The sequence below is a fragment of the Bison bison genome, unplaced genomic scaffold, assembly GCF_000754665.1.
Source record: "Bison bison bison isolate TAMUID 2011002044 unplaced genomic scaffold, Bison_UMD1.0 scf7180017852686, whole genome shotgun sequence".
Lineage (NCBI taxonomy): Eukaryota > Metazoa > Chordata > Mammalia > Artiodactyla > Bovidae > Bison > Bison bison.
Genome location: NW_011483259.1, coordinates 53,172 through 71,955, shown reverse-complemented (window position 1 = coordinate 71,955; position 18,784 = coordinate 53,172). Strand labels below are relative to the sequence as shown.

The following is an 18,784-nucleotide window of genomic DNA, read 5'->3' as shown; positions in this document are numbered from 1 at the left end:
GGGCTTCCCTGGTGGCTCAGATGGTAAAGAATCTGCCTGCAGTGTAGGAGACATGGGTCCGATCCCTGAATCACGAAGATCCCCTGGAGAAGGGAATGGCCACCCACTCCAGTATTCTTGCCTGAAGAATCCCATGGACAGAGGAGCCTGGTGGGGCTACAGTCCTAGGGTCACAAAAAGTTGGATGTGACTGAGTCACTAACACACACACAGACACGCACACACTTAGAAAACACCCAGAGGGATGGTATGGGGAGGGAGGAGGGAGGAGGGTTCAGGATGGGGAACACTTGTATACCTGTGGCGGATTCATTTTTATATTTGGCAAAGCTAATACAATTATGTAAAGTTTAAAATTAAAAAAAAATGTCAAATTGTCAACAAAAACTTCTGCTTTTTACTGGTCTCCATGCTAACATAAAACACTTTTAAACAAAAAAATTTTTGTTGGCTTCTTTTCTGTGATTCATGTGCCCAGAAATCTTTACATAAACAAATGCTTTCTCAGGTAATTGTGTATTATTTTCAATTTTTATGTTCACTTTAATGACTAAGATTTTATTATGGTTATGATGTATACATGAGGTGTATTTCTTAGCCAAGTAATCTATCATAAACAATGTAGTAATCTACTCTCTAAGATGTTAAATGATTTATCCTATATATGAAACACTTTGAGATAATTAAAACGTTTATTACATATGCTTGTATTATATTAGATAGAAAATGTTCTGGTCACTACTCACCAGATGTTTAAAAAACACAGAGCATCTTATTTCAAAATATGTATACAGTAACTTCCTCCTGTAAACATAAAACTACCATTGAGTTTAATACCAGTTATTCTGCCTATAGAAAGTGCTCATGAGAATCACTCTGTTGTACACCTGAAACTATTATAATAATGTAAATCATGTATACTTCAATTAAAATTTAAAAAAATTAGATCCAAAAAAGAAGGAGGTCATGCCTCTTAAGAACTTGAAAAAGTCCACTGGGTTATAATAATATGTGCTTATCTTATTGTGTTGATTTTAGATCCAAAAGCTAATATTTGGAGGTGCGTTGCATAGTCTGTAAAATGTCTGTGAGGGCAGGTGGCCTTGAGCAGGGGTAACTAGTTACTGAGCTTAAGCATGACTTGCCTCTCGGGTGGCACTCATTCAGCTGCCTGAAGCGCTGAGTGTGTCTCTTTCAGGGTTCTGGGGGCATGCTCTCTTCATGCATGGTGGTGAACAGGGTTTCCTCAGGATTGGGACCTTTGACATTGAATAGGCAGCTCTGTAGACAGAACAAATGTGAATGTAGTTTCAGGAGAAAAGGACCAGACACAAAGAATATGAGCTTCCTTTGCTACTAGATTTGGGTCTGATCTTACCAAAAAATGTGCATAAACAAAAGAGAGCTAATGTTGAACTTTTGCTCATAATAGATAAAATGTTATGTTTTTTAGAACGCTGCAAATGTAAACCAGTCAGAGCTACACAGAAGACCTATTTCCGAAACAATTACAACTACGGTAAGGATAACTCTGTGATCGACTTACGAACTGCTAGGTTCCAAAAGAGGTTTGTGTGTATGTGTAGATTGATAGAACAACTTATGAATAAGGCTTAAAAACAAACAAGGACAGCTTTTAAGAGCATAATCTCTCTGTTCTAAACAATTGAAATGTCTCATGTGGGCACTATTCTTAACAAATGCTTGATTTGGGGGATGCATTTCAGGCAGCACAGCTGGCGTCTTAGAACCATGCAGTGACATACACAGGCAGTTGAGAGGGGCTCTTCCCTCTTTGATCGGCCGGCAAGGATATGGAGCTGTAGTGGGTCATCGGTTGTGACTCATTGGGGTCAACACTCGGGGGGTAAACTGAGCACTTCAATGCATAAGGAGTGGTTAAAAGAGTCAAACTGGATTTTTCCAAACATTCTATCTCATGGAAAACATTGACAGAGTTGGAAAGTAACACGGAGTTTGTTAGTATTCAATGAAATGTTGTGTTCTTTGAAAAAGTATTCAAGGAAATGTTTTGTTATCTAGCCTGACCTAGACATGTGCTGTTCTGATAAGCAAAGTATTAACTGAAGAGCTACCAATCTAAATGTAGCTGACAAATTTAACTGGAGGAGGAAAAGCTTCTGTCTCTGTGCCAGGTAATGTGTTAGGTGGTTTCCATACACTGCCTTAGGTGATTTTCTCAACTGCACCATGAAATGTTCTATTATCCCTATTTTATCAGTAATTACTGAACCTAAGTTATCCTTCCTTTAATTATTCAGAATGTACTCTTGGATATTCGAATGCTTCAGAGTCACAAATATCAATCACTGTTATACTTAGAAGGGTCAATTAATAGAGTTTTCTAGTTGATAAAATAAGCAACAAATCAGTATTTGCTGTATTCTGTTGGCATTTTATTATGATTCTTCCACTCTGGCATTTATGAGATTAATAAAGTTCATGTTACTATCTCTGCCAAAGACTGTCAGTGTTGAGTAAGTGAATAAACATGGCAATTAAATGGATTTATAAAGTGCCTTCATTACTAAAATGAAGGCTTTATTATTCAGTTTACTTTAGAGAATATAGCACACACACAACAGAATTATTCCTCCTTTTCTATTATTTGGGAATTGGAAGGAGAGAAATGGATAAATCTCTGTAAGAGTAACCTTTGATATCTTTGAAAATACTGTATATTGAAAGATATCAAGTAAAAAATTCAGTGTAGTTAAATCTCTTTAAAATAAATATACCTAGTTCCTCAAATTTTTCTTCAATGGATTCAATTTTTATTTTTTGTTTACTAATTATCTTTAGAGGAATCTATAGTTTCTCTTAGCCAATGGTAGACACACTTTCTAAGGTGGAAATGTAAGAAATCAGATGCCTGGCTGCTGATCTGAGGACTCTATCCTCTATAAATTGATGTGAAATATAACAAGGAAAGGAAACTTTTAATTTTTAGATTAACTTTGTAAGATTGAAAAATGCTATATGAACTTTTAAGTTAATGAAGAGTTGTGTTAAAGACAAAAACATGAAAAATTTTATATTGGGAAATTTTACTTAGTTTGTATTTGTTTTACTTATTATTAATTTTTACTTTATCCAGTCTTAGAGCTGCAATGGTTAGTGTTACTATTTTTGTTAAAAGATAAAATGGTTACTAATGGTTACAAGTCATAGGAAGAGAAAATCTTCCAACAAGGTAGCCGAGTGAGTATTATAACAGAAATAGGATACAGATCACAGGTAGTGGAAAAAAGATAATTTCTTTCTCATGGTTAAACAATAACCAGATTTCCCATAATTTAAGAATTTTCACTTCTCTAAGTCTTACTCAGAGCTTCTTTGAGGAAGACAGGCACTAAAATTATAAAAGAGAAGGAAAACTCCTGAAAATATATTTTAAACTTTAAAATATGTTGATCTTTATCTTTCTTAAATATCTACATGTGTCTGTTGAGAAAACAAACTGGAGGTGGGAGCAAATTGATAATTCAGATGAAACCTCTGCTTCATTCAGATTAATTCAGGTAAAAGCTCTTGAGCTTTGACAAAATTACTTGAATAATAAAGTAAGCCTTGTAGAGAGGTATTTACTTTGGAGTGGGTACATGTGCTAAAAATTTCTAATGAAAATAGTAGACGCACTGGGTAAATAAATCATTAGTTTGAGAACGTTTGCACAGCTCACTAATCTCTAATAGCTGATGAATGCTATGAAGCACATTCACATAAGCCAGGACACACAAAAATGTGTGCTAGCCGGGGCTGTGAATCTATCATCTGGTTCTCCCAAATGACATTTCAAAAAGGGCAACCTTATCTTTTGTTAAAATAAGAATAGAACACTCATAAAAAAAGACCCCTTCACTCAGAAATCACACCAAGCAGAGAGGCTGGCAGTTACATTTTGTTTGCTATAAGCCCTCATACTTGAGACAACTAATTCTCTGAAGATTGAAATACCTGTGAAGCAAAATTGAGGTTTTGTTCTAAAGTTTTTAGAATTAGTAGCTTAATTCTTATTGTATGTGTGTTGTACTGGTGGAATGTTATTGAATAAATTTCTGTATGGAATTGGGGCATTGATGGAGGGCAATGGTTTATTAGCTGGCTTTATATTTTCATGGATTACTTTTTCCTTTGTAGTCCAAAACCCCTAAAATATGTGGGAAGGAACTCAGATGAAAGTGGTTGGCAGATATGTGCCTAAGAGGCTTTTAAAAAGTACATTCATTTGGATATGTTGTGTTTTCTTCTGTATAAAGTCCATGGATATTGAACTAGAGCAATGAGGCTGCCTGGGCAAAAGCTGTTGGCTTCTTACTAATTGACATTTTTTGCTTCTTCCTAGGCCTTTTCAAAATCCCCTTAGGAAAAAAAGTAAAAAGCTCATTTACCCGAAGTAGGAATCTAAAGAATTTGGCTCTTCCAAAGGAGAGAAATACAGAAAAGAAGCAGAACAGTACTTTCTAGATTCTGAGTCAAATGTTTTGAATTTGCAACTGAATATATTCTTTTTAAAGCAGTTTTGTCTTTATTTTGAGAAGTCAAGCCCAACGTTAAGAGATAAACTGGCTGCCAGAATACCCACTGAGACAGTAGATCAATGCAATTGATGTGTTAGACCGTATTTCATAGCACATGAGTGGGACAGTTTTTATTCAAGCAGAAAATGCTGTATACATAAACAAGATTATGAAAGATAGTCTGTACTGAAACAAAGGAAGAAAGGAGCTGATGTCTGAACAGTGAGCTAAGATGAAAGGGTGGAAAGATTGCAGAACTAGCCTGAGAACATCATAGAACAGGACAGCTTTATGACACTAAAGAAAACCCTAACTGGTTAGAAAATCTATTAATAGACCTGATGGAAAAAATGCCGACAGTGAAACAAAGCATATTTAGGTGGTGGGTCTTTACATATAGTGAAACTAACATGGTTTAAATTCCTCTTGGCACAATTGAAACTGTACATATCTAAACAGTTCTCATGAAATACACACACAAATATAAATGTACATGCAAATTTGCAGGGGATCGGGGTGAATATTAAGGGGGCAGGTGTGCTGTAGAGTGTGTTACTCACTACTGTCTAAGGAGACTATATCTGCTTTATTTTTTCTCTCCATTCATTGAACATCAAATGGATACGAATTGACTAGAAAGAAGTCTACTTGTCTTTTTTGACTGGGGCACCTATAGTGTGTCATATTGCCATATCGGCTTTATTGTTTTTTTATCCAGTCATTCGGGCTAAAGTTAAAGAAATAAAGACCAAGTGTCATGATGTGACTGCAGTAGTGGAGGTGAAGGAGATTTTAAAGGCTTCTCTGGTAAACATTCCAAGGGAAACTGTGAACCTTTATACCAGCTCTGGCTGCCTGTGTCCTCCACTTAACGTTAATGAGGAGTATCTCATCATGGGCTACGAAGATGAAGAGCGCTCCAGGTAATTCACTCCTTAAGAATTCAGAATAATTTCTATGCACATCCTATTCTTACTGCATTTCTATAGAGATCTGACTCTGGGGGTTGCTCTTTGGGATCTGTCTACCTTCTGGGGAATTAAAGATCAGTTTTAGTTGGAGCCTTCAATTCATGTATTAGATAGGAAAGTATATGTGGGAAATTTCTAGGTGTGCATTTTCCTGGGGAGAGGGATCATAATTTTGTTTGTTCTTAAACAGGTCCATGACTCCCAATAGTTGAGAATTACTGTTCTAAAACATGGCTGTCCCTTTCTAGTATAAACAGTATGTGTTTCTTGACAATGATTCCTTGTATTTTTCAGTAATATGTTTTAATTTTTCAAAAATGACTGCTTCTTTAAAATACAGATTACTGTTGGTGGAAGGTTCTATTGCTGAGAAATGGAAGGATCGACTTGGTAAAAAAGTTAAGGTAAGCCTAAATTTTATTTTATTATTTATTTATTTAATTGTAATTTATTTATTTGTTTATTTGGCTGCATTGGGTCTTAGTTGCCTAATGGGGATCTTAGTTGCTTGAGTAGGGATCAAACCTGCATTGGAAGGTAGATTCTTATCCAGTGGATCACCAGGGAAGTTCCAGCCTGAATTTTATATTGAAAGTGATATGCAGAAAATTAAAGTAGAAAGCCAGCCATTTGTCATTTAAACAAAATAACTACCTTCAACTACATGAAAAATATTAAACCCTGATATGTGTGTGTGTGTGTGTGTGTGTATTACAGACATTACAAAGTCGGGTTTTGGAATATTAAATATATATATATATATATATTTTTTTTTTAAACCCAACTTTGTAATGTCTGTTTCATTTAAGGAGCACATTCTCTGTATGTGTGTCAGAGATCTAGCTACGGATACCTGACTTCTCACAGTGGGAAATCTAGCTGTAGTTAGTCCAGCCTTGTTCCTGTGGCTTCATATTCTCAGTAGAGCTCCAGGCTCCTTCTAGCTTATTCTTAAATAAGCTAGAAGATATTGTCATTTTTAAAGATATTGCTTCCACCATCAAGTTTAGCTGGAGGTCACAGCATGGCTGCCGCACCTCTACATCATACCTACATTTCAGGGAAAAAGAAAAGGAGGTAAAAAGAGATTCCAAGCATCCTACCCAACCACGTATTACTTAGGACTGGGTCCATCTCTAGCTGCAAGAGAAGCTGGAAAATATAGGGTATTGTTTTATTTTTTAGCTGGATATGTTGATTCCTTGAACAATTGCAGTTCTGTGCCTCAGAGAAGATGGAAAGAATAAAGCATGAGCAGAAAACTGTGGATATTGTCCCAATGTATAGACACCAGTTCCTATGTACAAAGTGTAGCCACAGTCATCTGTATATAAGAGATCTGACCAAATTAGGTTCTTAGAGCAGTAATGTAGCTTTATTTTAAAACCAATGACTCTTAGATTCTGCAAGTGATGCATTTAAAAAAAATACAGTAAACCACCTTATTATCATTATACATATAAACCACCATATATATCAGAAGGTATCATTTCCTTTTACTAAGTAAATGTGTTTCAACAAAAGGAATGTGGGGGAAGTATTCAGAGGGATAAAGAATCAAAAAGGGTGTGTGTGCAAGGGTGTGTGTGTGTGCACGTGTGCAGGATGGGGAGGGGAGAGTAGGAATTGTACTAGACATAATACATCCTCTTCCTTCTGTGAGTCTGAAGGCTTGGGAAACATTTATGGGGTAAGTTAAACACCCCTGGGCAGTTTATCTTATACATCTGGCGCTTGACACAGCAGACACATTTCAGTTTAAGTGACCTACAAAAATACAGAGGGCATTATTTTGCAGGGAGAAAAAACCCTCTAATACGCTCTTTTATTCCCCTCAGTATTATGTCAAAAGTGTGATGTATTTCAAGTTTACTTACGAGAATTCTCTATTTGTGTCTCTTTTCAATTTGTTTGGTGTCTGTTAAAAATGGCTCTTCTTTAGTATGTGGGAATCTCTTACTGTCCTTTTAATTCGGTTTTCTGCTTGCTAATGCAGGTAGGAATTTGTCCTAAATTCCTGTACCGGTTGGAAAAGCTTTCAGCATCATTGCTGCAAAGCATGTAACATGGCTTGCTGCTTCTCTTTTGGTACCAAAACAATTATCATCATGTAAAGATACAGGACATCACGGCTTGTTGGTCCTGTTCCTTAGTTGGGCAAGCATTTTTTTTTTCATGGGTTTCTACAGGGAGCTCTCAATTATTATTGTGAAATCACTTATAGTTTCATCTGGTTGCTGATGGGAAGAAATAACTGGAGTAATTTTTAATTCTTACTGTGGTTTTCCAGTCAATTTTGAGGATGTAAAGAAGAATTTTATGGAGGATATTGTTTTTTTTCCAAATAAGAATTGTCCTTCTCAGCTGATTTTTTTTTTTTTTGCTCTCTGGGATAGATCAAGAGCAATAAAATTTTTTTTTATGGTCTTGCCATGCAAAAAAAAAAAAAAAAATTAACCTAAGTCTCTTTTATGTTGTTCCAATCAAGATGTTTCACTTGCCTTGGGGAGTTGAAAATCAGACTTTTTTTAAAAAAATGTGGAAACCCAATAAGATTGTGGAGTAAAAATGTGCTAAAATGAAGAATTACTGAAAGTAATTGAAAATTGAGAATTTGTTATATACTAGGAATTTCATATATAACTCTTATTTACTACCTATAATATCCATAATATAACTTCCTTTTAATTTATTAAATTACATGTGAACATTATTGAAGTTGTCAATATGAAATATTACTAAACTTGATTGTAGTTATTAAAGCCATTTGTGATGTGGTCCTTTATAAAACTTAGAATGAGGGCAGAAATGTGTTCTGTTTTGTTGTACTTGGTAGATGTGACTTGGAAAGATATTTTTAAAGTACCCCATCCTCTCTTCCCACTTTCATTTTTTTCACTGCTCAAATCACTTAGGTTTAAAAGGCTGTGCTCTTATGTGTCACAAGAGAAGAAAATAAAAAATAGCACTTTCTTCAAATTCTCTATGGAAATCTCATATTTGTTGATCACCCATGAAGTACCAGACTTGTGTACGTTACCTCAGGAAATACCCACAGATATCAATGTTTATTTGTGTCACCATTTACTGACATGGAGATTTTAAGTTTAAAATTTGATATGAAACCATTACTGATATATTATAGGTGGCCAGTTTTTCAAATTAAAGTAGGACATTTACATAGCTTCCACCTCATTGCTACCCCTGGGATATAGATTATACTTTTGGAAAAGTAGTAAAATGCTTTTGAGATCTGATTTTGCAGTCCTAGTTGTTAGAATAATAGAAATGATGGCCCTGGTAATATGTGCTTGTGACTGTTCTCTGTTTTAACTTTCACAGCGGTGGGATATGAAGCTCCGTCATCTTGGACTGAATACAAGTGATTCTAGCCATAGTGATTCCACTCAGAGTCAGAAGCCTGGCAGGAATTCTAACTCCCGGCAAGCACGCAACTAAATCCTGAAATGCAGAAAATCCTCAGTGGACTTCCTATTAAGACTTGCATTGCTGGACTAGCAAAGGAAAATTGCACTATTGCACGTCATAGTCTATTTTTTAGCCACAAAAATCAGGTGGTAACTGATATTACTTCTATTTTTTCTTTTGTTTTCTGCTTTTCTCCTTCCCCCATTCCCTTTTTTGTGGTCTGAGTACAGATCCTTAAATATATTATATGTATTCTATTTCACTAATCATGGGAAAACTGTTCTTTGCAATAATAATAAATTAAACATGTTGATACCAGGGCCTCTTTGCTGGAGTAAATGTTAATTTGCTGTTCTGCACCCAGATTGGGAATGCAATATTGGATGCAAAGAGAGATTTCTGGTATACAGAGAAAGCTAGATAGGCTGTAAAGCATACTTTGCTGATCTAATTACAGCCTCATTCTTGCATGCCTTTTGGCATTCTCCTCACGCTTAGAAAGTTCTAAATGTTTATAAAGGTAAAATGACAGTTTGAAATCAAATGCCAACAGGCAGAGCAATCAAGCACCAGGAAGCATTTATGAGGAAATGAGACATGAGATGAATTATTTGCAAGATTGGCAGGAAGCAAAATAAATAGCATTAGGAGCTGGGGATAGAGCATTTTGCCTGACTGAGAAGCACAACTGAAGCTAGTAGCTGTTGGGGTGTTAACAGCAGCATTTTTCTTTTGACGATACATTTGTTTGTCTGTGAATATATTGATCAGCATTAGAGCAGTGGATTGTGACCAGACATCAGGTGTTATCAGCATAGCTCTGTTTAATTTGCTTCCTTTTAGATGAACGCATTGGTGTCTTTTTTTTCTTCTTTTAAAATAAATCTCCCTTGCTGCATTTGACCAGGAAAAGCAAGCATGTATGCATGTGCACCAGGCTGTTATTTTTAAGATATGTAGCTCTATAAAATGCTATAGTCAAAAGATGGTAAAATGTGCAAGATTCTGGGTGTGTATATTAATGTGTGTGTGTCCCCATACACTCACACTCACACTCAAGCTGAACTGAACGACAGGCCTGTGCACTGGCCTGCACTTTATCATTTGGATTTGTGCTGTTTAATGCTCAGTAAAATATGCTTAATAAAAGGAATTATGGTTGTCAGGAGAGAGGTGATTCTGACTTTTGAAACAAATGCTCACTCTCATTACCCAAGGTGCAGTGGGATCCCGCAGGGACCATGGGAACAAATGATGCTCTTACTTCTTCCTCCAGTAGGGTTCTTTAGAGCCTGTGCCCCAAATCTGAAAGTCTCATTCTCTTAAGTTTATATAGTTGGTATTAGTAGAACCAAATTTCTAAGTTGTGGGGTGCTGGAAACACTTAGGAAGCAAATGGTTTTGTTTCCTTCTATAAAAACAAACCTGCAAGAATGCAATTCATTCCTGAACAAGTTTCCTAAAATAGTAGATAACAGTGCATCCAAATACTCTCTTTGGAAAGGAAGAGAACGCCCCTGCCTTCTGACTAACTCCCAGACCCCAACACTCTCCATGATCCCAGAAGGAGTTCTCACCTTTGCTACAGCAAGGCCACCTAGTCTTTGAGCTGCCATATGGTCGCTTTGAGGTATTGTCACCACCTGCCTGTTGGGCTTTATTCTCAGGTGGCTAAGACAGGTCATCTGTTTCCAGATGCTGATGTTGTAGCCCAAAAAGGGGAGTTTGGGTGTCATCGATGGTAGTGAAGTCCTGCAGAGGAAGTACTGCACCTCAGTGTTCATTCTGACTTCAACTTGAGCTTCAAGGACTGAGGACTGGAAAACAACGCTTCTGCATTCTGCTGTTTATCTCCTGCCTTTTTCATGTTACCGATGGGGAGAAGGGCAAGCAATCACTGCAGGAGATTCAAAGGAATTGGTTTCTCAGATCCGCAGAATGTCATCAGCTCTTCCAAACCTTAGGAAGAGGAATTTAAGTAGCAAAATCTTTTGATGTTCAGTGAAAGCCACAGATGTTTCCAGCTCCTTCAGTTTTCTTTTTCTGGGGAGAAGGAAATAATATTTGTGTAGAGATTTGATACAATTTATGCTCAATACATATACAAGTATGATATTTATAAGCAAAAGAGGACCAGAATTTAGGATTCAGCAGTGTTTTTTTTCCACTTTCCATTTGGCTCATCAGTGTGGGGCTCTGCCAGTTACGGTTTTTAATGGTATAAGGTCCAAGAATAAAACACATTTGCTTTTGCAGTTTGGAGTTGCAATGTCTCCATTAATAAATTATGGATAGGCCTCTTTTGAAGGTGTCATGATTTTTTATCTTAATGGTCACATTTCTAATCAGATTGCAAAATCATTTCTACTCTCTAATTGCCGTATCAGAAATACATTTAATTAATGCCCCTCCATGGGCTTTTCTGACAGGTATTAACTTTCAAAGCCACTAAAATTTTAATACACACGTTTCCTTGTCAGTAACCTTGAGATTTACAAATTTAATATAATACTTCTTTGGAAAATCTTGTTCACCTTTAGGATTTTGGTTTTCCTAGCCAAATAACAACATCAAAATGATGTTTTAGATGCAGGCTGAATAAACTAACAAAATTAAGATAACAGCAAACTTGGATTCTCTTCATGGATATGTGAGTATTTCACTGTGTCTCAACCAGAGTGTAATCTGATTCAGTGCCATATGTTGTACTGAGCGTTTGGGGGTGGGGTGGGACAAAGCCATGTCATTCCACATCTGCTATAGATTAAGAAAGCAAATACAAAAATTATAATCACTGCGAGTAAATAGCACTACTTACTGTCTTCTGCAAGACATTATTTGCTATTATCTTTCAACAAGTAAAATTACTGAAAAGTGTTTCAAGAGTGGTATTTATTTAGACAGAATTTTAATATTTTAATCATACAAACTTTCAGAAACCTGGGTGAAAATGAGGTAAAGCAGAGATTTCTAATACTGTTATTGAAATCCAACCGATAGGATTTTAAAATATGGTTGCCAGCTGTACTAATATTACCAAAAACAGTATAGTTTTACTTTTGATAATTTTCCTCTTTAGGGTAATAATGCCTGGTAGTGGCTCGAGCACTCTACACAACACTGGCATGTATATTACCTCACGTAATCCTTGCAAATCTGTGAAGGAGGAATTGTTTTTTCCATTTTACAGAGAAAGCAAGAATTTAGAACTTCAGAGTTATGTAAGTAGCAGAGCTGGGGCTCAGACCATCTTATTCTTATTCCCCAGTTATATGTTTTTCACCATTGCAATTGCTAATAAAAAAAAATAAAGAGTAACACTGAAACATACTTATTACCATATGTAAAAGTGATAGCCAGTGGGAATTAGCTGTGTGATGCAGGGAGCTCAGATCCGGTGCTCTGTGACCACTTAGGTGGGTGGGGTGGCGGTGGGGGAACCCGTGTAATGGCTGATTTATGTTGGTGTATGGGAGAAACTGGGGCTTGCCAGGTGGCCCAGTGGTAAAGAACCCACCTGCCAATGAAGGAGACATGAGATACACAGGTTTGATCCCTGGGTTGGGAAGATCCCCTGGAGGAGGGCATGGCAACACACCCCAGTCTTCTAGCCTGGAGAGTCCCACGGACAGAGGAGCCTGGCAGACTGTGGTCCATAGGATCACAGAGAGTCGGACACGACCGAAGTGGCTGAGCACGCACGCATGGCAGAGACTGACACAGTGTCGTAAAGCAATTACCCTCCAGTTAGAAACAAAAAGAAATGTGCTTCCTGACGCTGTAAACACCCAGAGCCATCAGCCTGGAGCTAGAGCTGCCCACGCTGCTTTCTCCTTGGAGACACTGCGTCATTCAAAATGGCCCCCTTACCATACCTTGAAAAGAGGTTTGCTAGGGCAGCTGGATTCAAATTCTGTCTTTGTAACTGACTGGCTGTTTAGTGCACGCTCCACGTTCTAAGATCAGGTGAGCTGAGCTGGCTGGAGCCTGTTGGGCAGTGCCTAGAGCATGGGAGGTGTCAGAACTGTTTCACCTTTTACTTCTGAATACTCTCTGTGAGGTACTCAGTCCTCAAACAGGGCTCTCCCGAGTGCTTAACCAGAGAAGAAAAGTGGCTTCCAAGAGATCCTATCCCCTGCCCTGCTCTCTCCTCCATCTTTAAGATGCCAGACTCAAACCTTGCCCCCACCCCCTGCAACTCATCCTCAAGTTGAAGAGAATTGAAATGGTTTTCTTTTTCCTCCTCCAGCCAAGCAGATGTGCTTAGAAAGTAACATGATCAGGAGACAAGATGAATACTTACTCAGTTTTTTAAAAGATAAGATTTTGTAAAAATAACATAGTACTCAATTCTACAAATGTTATCACTGGTATTTCAAACATGATTAATTTTGGAAACCAACCAAAATACTTTTTCAATCACTTTTAAATACAGAGGACGGTAAACCTATAGAAAACTTCTGTCTTTGTGCTGGTTATCCCAATGGAGATGTCAGCTTCTAAACTAATTCACTTAATCTTTCAATGCTAAAGTGGAATTGGGCTTTTATACTTTACTATTGTCCATTATAAGCATGAAGTAAGAAATTACTTCACATCAAGGGACAAAGCAGGTCAAACAGTTTTCTCTTAATTATTGCTAAAAGTTTGGCTCTCCAAAAAAGTTATTGTTCATGGTTTAGGTGAGCAAGGGGAGACCTCTGGCAAAGATACGTGTTCTCAGTATGAGCTGAATTCTGTCAGAGGAGCTTCTTGGTGTTTTTTGTTTCCTGGGGAGTTCCAGAAATACTAAAATTATATCAAGACAAAGTGTTTATGTTTCAAAAGTGCAGGCTCTGCATTCCAGGCTACACACTGAGGGTTCTCGAAACAGAGGCAGCTTTTATTGAAACTTGGAAATAAGGATAACTCACAAGGACTTGGACTAGTACATACTGGAAAAATAGAAGATAACCCAAGAGCCAGCTAAAAAGGGAACAAGCTAACCCAGGAGTTTCATGGTAAATACTTAAGACTTTGTGGGTCATGTAGTCTCTGTTGCAAGCTCTGCTACTGAGGTTCAAAAGCAAACACTAACATTACATACATGAGTGAGCTCTGTTCCAATAAAACTTTATTTACAAAGACAGGAGGTAGGCTGGATTTAGCCTTTGGGCTATAGTTTGCCTGTCTTTGTGGATCTAATCAAATGCTCCCCACCTAGTGGGAATTATTCCATCATTTGTTGGATTTAATTAAATAGATGGTTTTGGTAGCATAGAGAAATTAACTACTAAGAAAAGTTAGATTTGTGCTTAAGGAGAACTTTGCTTAAAATTTTACCATTAGAAGTTCGGTTTATGTGTTGAACATTATTCTCTTTAGGAATCTGCTTAAAATGCAAGGGCTTAGGAAATATATCCTTAGTATTAAGTACTAACTAATATATTAATTAGTATTAATAACTAATATTAATTAAGTACTAACTAATATATCCTTAGTATTAATTAAGTAGCTAGGGCTGAAAGAGGCCCTAGAAGCTGCCAGAGAATACATAGTACCTAGCATAAAGAAAAGAGGAGTGAAAGGGGAGAGCCATGAAAGGGAGGTGTCTGTCTCCTGGCTTTAAACAGTTATTCATAGGATCCATTTGACCATCCAATAATATTTTTTTGTTGTTGTTCCTGCAAAGGCACATTCTTTAGGAATAAAGTCCTGCATGAATGAGTGCTCAGATATCCAGACCGAGGGTGCCACTTCGTTCACTGCACACCCATTCAACAAACACAGATTTTGTTGCAAGGCTTAGGGCTAGGAAATGAAGGTAAGAAGTGGAATAGGATAATCCAGCAGGGAAAATCCACATATAATACAAAATGGCAGAATCTACAAAAGAAGCAAGAACAAAGGGCAATTCTTTTTAAAAGTCCCTCAAACTGCCGGTCTCATTTCTCTCTGGCCCTCCCTCCAGTTCATTCTAGTTCCATGTATTGAAATGTGTTCCTAGGGCTAATTATTCCTTATTTTTAAAGCTGGTGTGACAGTAATAGTGAAAAACTATAAATATGATGGTTGGTAGTTGGTATAAACCTTACTTACTCCTTGCTATTTCCTTAACATTTCCATTTAAGTTGCTCAAACTAGAAAAAGATACTAGGAAGTGTTGCTCATGCATTAAAACCCCCTTGTGTGTTTAACCCATTCACCATAAGCTTGATTTACAACAGCTTCCCTTGCTTGATGAATCCCACATGCCCCATAATTTAAACATCTTAATGTGCCTCTCACTGGAGTGCCTTTTTATTTGAATTTAAATTGATTCTGAAACTGCTCCCAGTCAGAAGTTTGTGTTTGGTAAGCCGTAGCTTACAGTGGAATATGGTCACACCAAGGTCCAATCTGCAAGGTATCAGATGGAGGTTCAATTGCTACCATAATTAACCTAGTTCAGGTTAATTTAACCATAGAATATATACTCCGGTGACTGTTTAATCTGCCACAAATAAATGAATAGCAAAGATCCTAAGCCACTTGACAACTGAAATACAGTTTGTTCATATAAATATAGAAGAACCCCAAGTTCATTTCTGAATTTGTGCAACTTAGGCTTTTTTAAAGAATTTTCAATAGAAGGCAGACAAGATTTTTGTAGCATTCTAAACTTGAGAGCAATCATCCTTGTCTAGTCCAGATAAAACCAAACTTAAACCATTTTTAAAAAGTGGTTTATTGTTTCTGCAATTCAAAAAGAGTATGCTGGAAGTCATTTAATGATTCTTCCAGTGATATGGACAGGCTCGCAAACAAAAATGGGAATATGATGAGGCAACGGGTGCACAAAGCGTCCAGAGAGGAGAGGCCTAGACTGCTGAGAACCCAGGGCTCCACAGAGGCTGCAGCCCTGGCCCCTGACTAGCATCACCACAGCCATGTTGATGCAGATCCTCCCCCTAAAACACAGAGGATGGTGATTCTGATCCGTGTAAACAGGCCCACCCTCTTGGACAATTGATTTTTTATCTCTGGAAATTAGGTGGCCTTAAAAATTCCTCAGGCTTGTGCTTGGATGGGCAGCATATATACTAAAATTGGAACAATACAGAGAAGATTAGCATGGCCCCTGGGCAAGGATAACATGCAAGTTCATGAAGCGGTCCATATTTTTAAAGAATATTACAAGAGATAAGGAAGGACACTACATAACGATCAAGGGATCAATCCAAGAGGAAGACATAACAATTGTAAATATCTATGCCCCCAACATAGGAGCAACTCCATACATAAGACAAACACTAACAGATGTAAAAGGAGAAATTGACAGTAACACAATTGTAGTAGGAGACTTTACCACCCCACTCACACCAGTGGACAGATCATCAAAACAGAAAATTCATAAGGCAACACAAATGTTAAATGACACATTAGATGAGATGGATTTCATCCATAGCTTCAGGACATTCCATCCAAATGCTGAAGAATACACTTTCTTCTCAAGTGTACATGGAATATTCTCCAGGATAGACCCCATCTTGGGTCACAAATCAAACATCAGTAAATTTAAGAAAATTGAAATCATATCAAGCATCTTCTCTGACCACAAAGCTATGAGTGAAAGTGAAAGTGAAGTCGCTCAGTCGTGTCTGATTCTTTGCGACCCCATGGACTGTTTAGCCTACCAGGCTCCTCTGTCCATGGGATTTTCCAGGCGATAGTACTGGAGTGGATTGCCATTTCCTTCTCCAGCGGATCTTCCCGACCCAGTGATGGAACCCAGGTCTCCTGCATTGTAGACAGACGCTTTACCGTCTGAGCCACCAGGGAAGTCCATCAATGCTATGAGACTAGATATCAATTACAAGAAAAAAAACCTGTAAGAAACACAAACACATGGAGATTAAACAACACATTTCTAAATAACCAACAGGTGACTGAAGAAATTAAAAGGGGAATCAAAAAAAATTTCTAGAAACAAATGACAATGAAAAAAATGACAACTCAAAACCTATGGGATGCAGCAAAAGCAGTTCTAAGAGGGAAGTTTATAGCAATACAATCCTACCTCAAGAAATAAGAGAAACATCGAATAGACAACCTAACTTTACACCTAAAACAACTGGGAAAAGCAGAAGAAGAAGAAGAACAACAACAACAACAAAAACAAAATTAGGAGAAGGAAAGAAATCATAAAGATCCAAGCAGAAATAAATGAAAAAGAAATGAAAGAAACAATAGTAAAGATAGTAAACTAAAAGCTGGATCTTCGAGAAGATAAACAAAATTGACAAGCCTTTAGCCAGACTCATCAAGAAAAAAAAGAGGGAAGAATCAAATCAACGACATTAGAAATGAAAAGGGAGAGGTTACAACAGACAGTGCAGAAATACAAAGGATTATAAGAGACTATTATGAACACCTATATGGCAATAAAATGGATGACCTGGAAGAAATGGACAGATGCTTAGAAAAGTTCTATCTTCCAAGACTGAACCAGGAAGAAACAAAAATTATGAACAACCCAATTACAAGCACTGAAATTGAAGTTGTGATAAAAAATCTCCCCAAAAAACAAAAGCCCAGGACCAGATGGCTTCACAGGAGAATTCTATCAAATATTTAGAGAAGAGCTAATGCCTATCCTTCTAAAATTCTTTCAAAAAATTGCAGAGGAAGGAACACTTCCAAACTCATTCTACAAGGCCACCATCACCCTGATACCAAAACTGGACAAAGATGACACAAAAAAGGTAACCACAGGCCAATATCACTAAGGAACATAGATGCAAAACTCCTCAACAAAATTTTAGCAAACAGAATTCAGCAACACATCAAAAAGCTCATACACTGTGATCAAGTTTGGGTTTATTCTAGGAATGTAGGGATTCTTCAATATATGCAAATAAATCAATGTGATACACCATATTAACAAATTGAAAGATAAAAACCATATGATCTCAATGGATGCAGAAAAAGTCTTTGGCAAAATTTAGCAGCCATTTATGATTAAAACGCTTCAAAAAATGGGCATAGAAGGAACCTACCACAACATAGTAAAGGCCATATATGATAAGCCTACAGCAAACATTATTCTCAATGGTGAAAAATTGAAAGATTAAGATCAGGAACAAGACAAGGGTATCCACTTTCACCACTATTATTCAACATAGTTCTGGAAGTCCTAGCTACAGCAATCAGAGAAGAAAAAGAAATAAAAGGAGTCCAGATTGGAAAAGAAGTAAAGCTCTCATTGTTCACAGATGACATGACCCTGTACATAGAAAACCCTAAAGGTAGTATCAGAAAACTACTAGGGCTAATCCGTGAATTTAGCAAAGTTGCAGGATACAAAATCAATACATAGAAATCACTTGTATTTTTATATACTAACAATGAAATATCAGAAAGAGAAATTAATGAATCAATCCCATTCACCAGTGCAAGAAAAAGAATTAAATATCTAGGAATAAACTTAACTAAGGAGACAAAAGAACTGTACACAGAAAATTATGACAATAATGAAAGAAATCAAAGACAACATAAAGAGATAGAGAGATATTCCATGTTCCTGAGTAGGAGGAATCAATATTGTGGAAATGACTATACTACCAAATGCAATCTACAGATTCAATACAGTCCCTATCAAATTACCAATGGCGTTTTTCACAGAACTTGAATAAAAAATTTCACGATTCATATGGAAACACAAAAGACCCGGAATAGCCAAAGCAGTCTTATGAAAGAAGAATGGAGCTGGAGGAATCAACCTTACTGACTTCAGATTATAGTACAAAGCTACAGTCATCAAGACAGTATGGTACAGGCACAAAAACAAAAATATAGACCAGTGGAACAAGATAGAAAACCCAG

The 18,784-nt window shown here is 37.0% G+C and overlaps 1 protein-coding gene across 5 annotated transcripts in view; it reads left to right on the top strand.

The window, feature by feature from the left end:
• FRZB (frizzled-related protein) overlaps window positions 1–10,109 on the top strand; it is a 35,525-nt gene extending 25,416 nt beyond the window's left edge. For all 5 annotated transcript variants that reach the window (XM_010852931.1, XM_010852935.1, XM_010852947.1 and 2 more), the window contains 4 exons: window positions 1,454–1,519; window positions 5,260–5,464; window positions 5,853–5,916; window positions 8,855–10,109. In XM_010852931.1, the coding sequence (XP_010851233.1) occupies window positions 1,454–1,519; window positions 5,260–5,464; window positions 5,853–5,916; window positions 8,855–8,971 (452 nt within the window). In that variant the 3' untranslated portion in view covers window positions 8,972–10,109. The remainder of the gene's footprint in view (window positions 1–1,453; window positions 1,520–5,259; window positions 5,465–5,852; window positions 5,917–8,854) is intronic.
• Window positions 10,110–18,784: the final 8,675 nt, after the last annotated feature.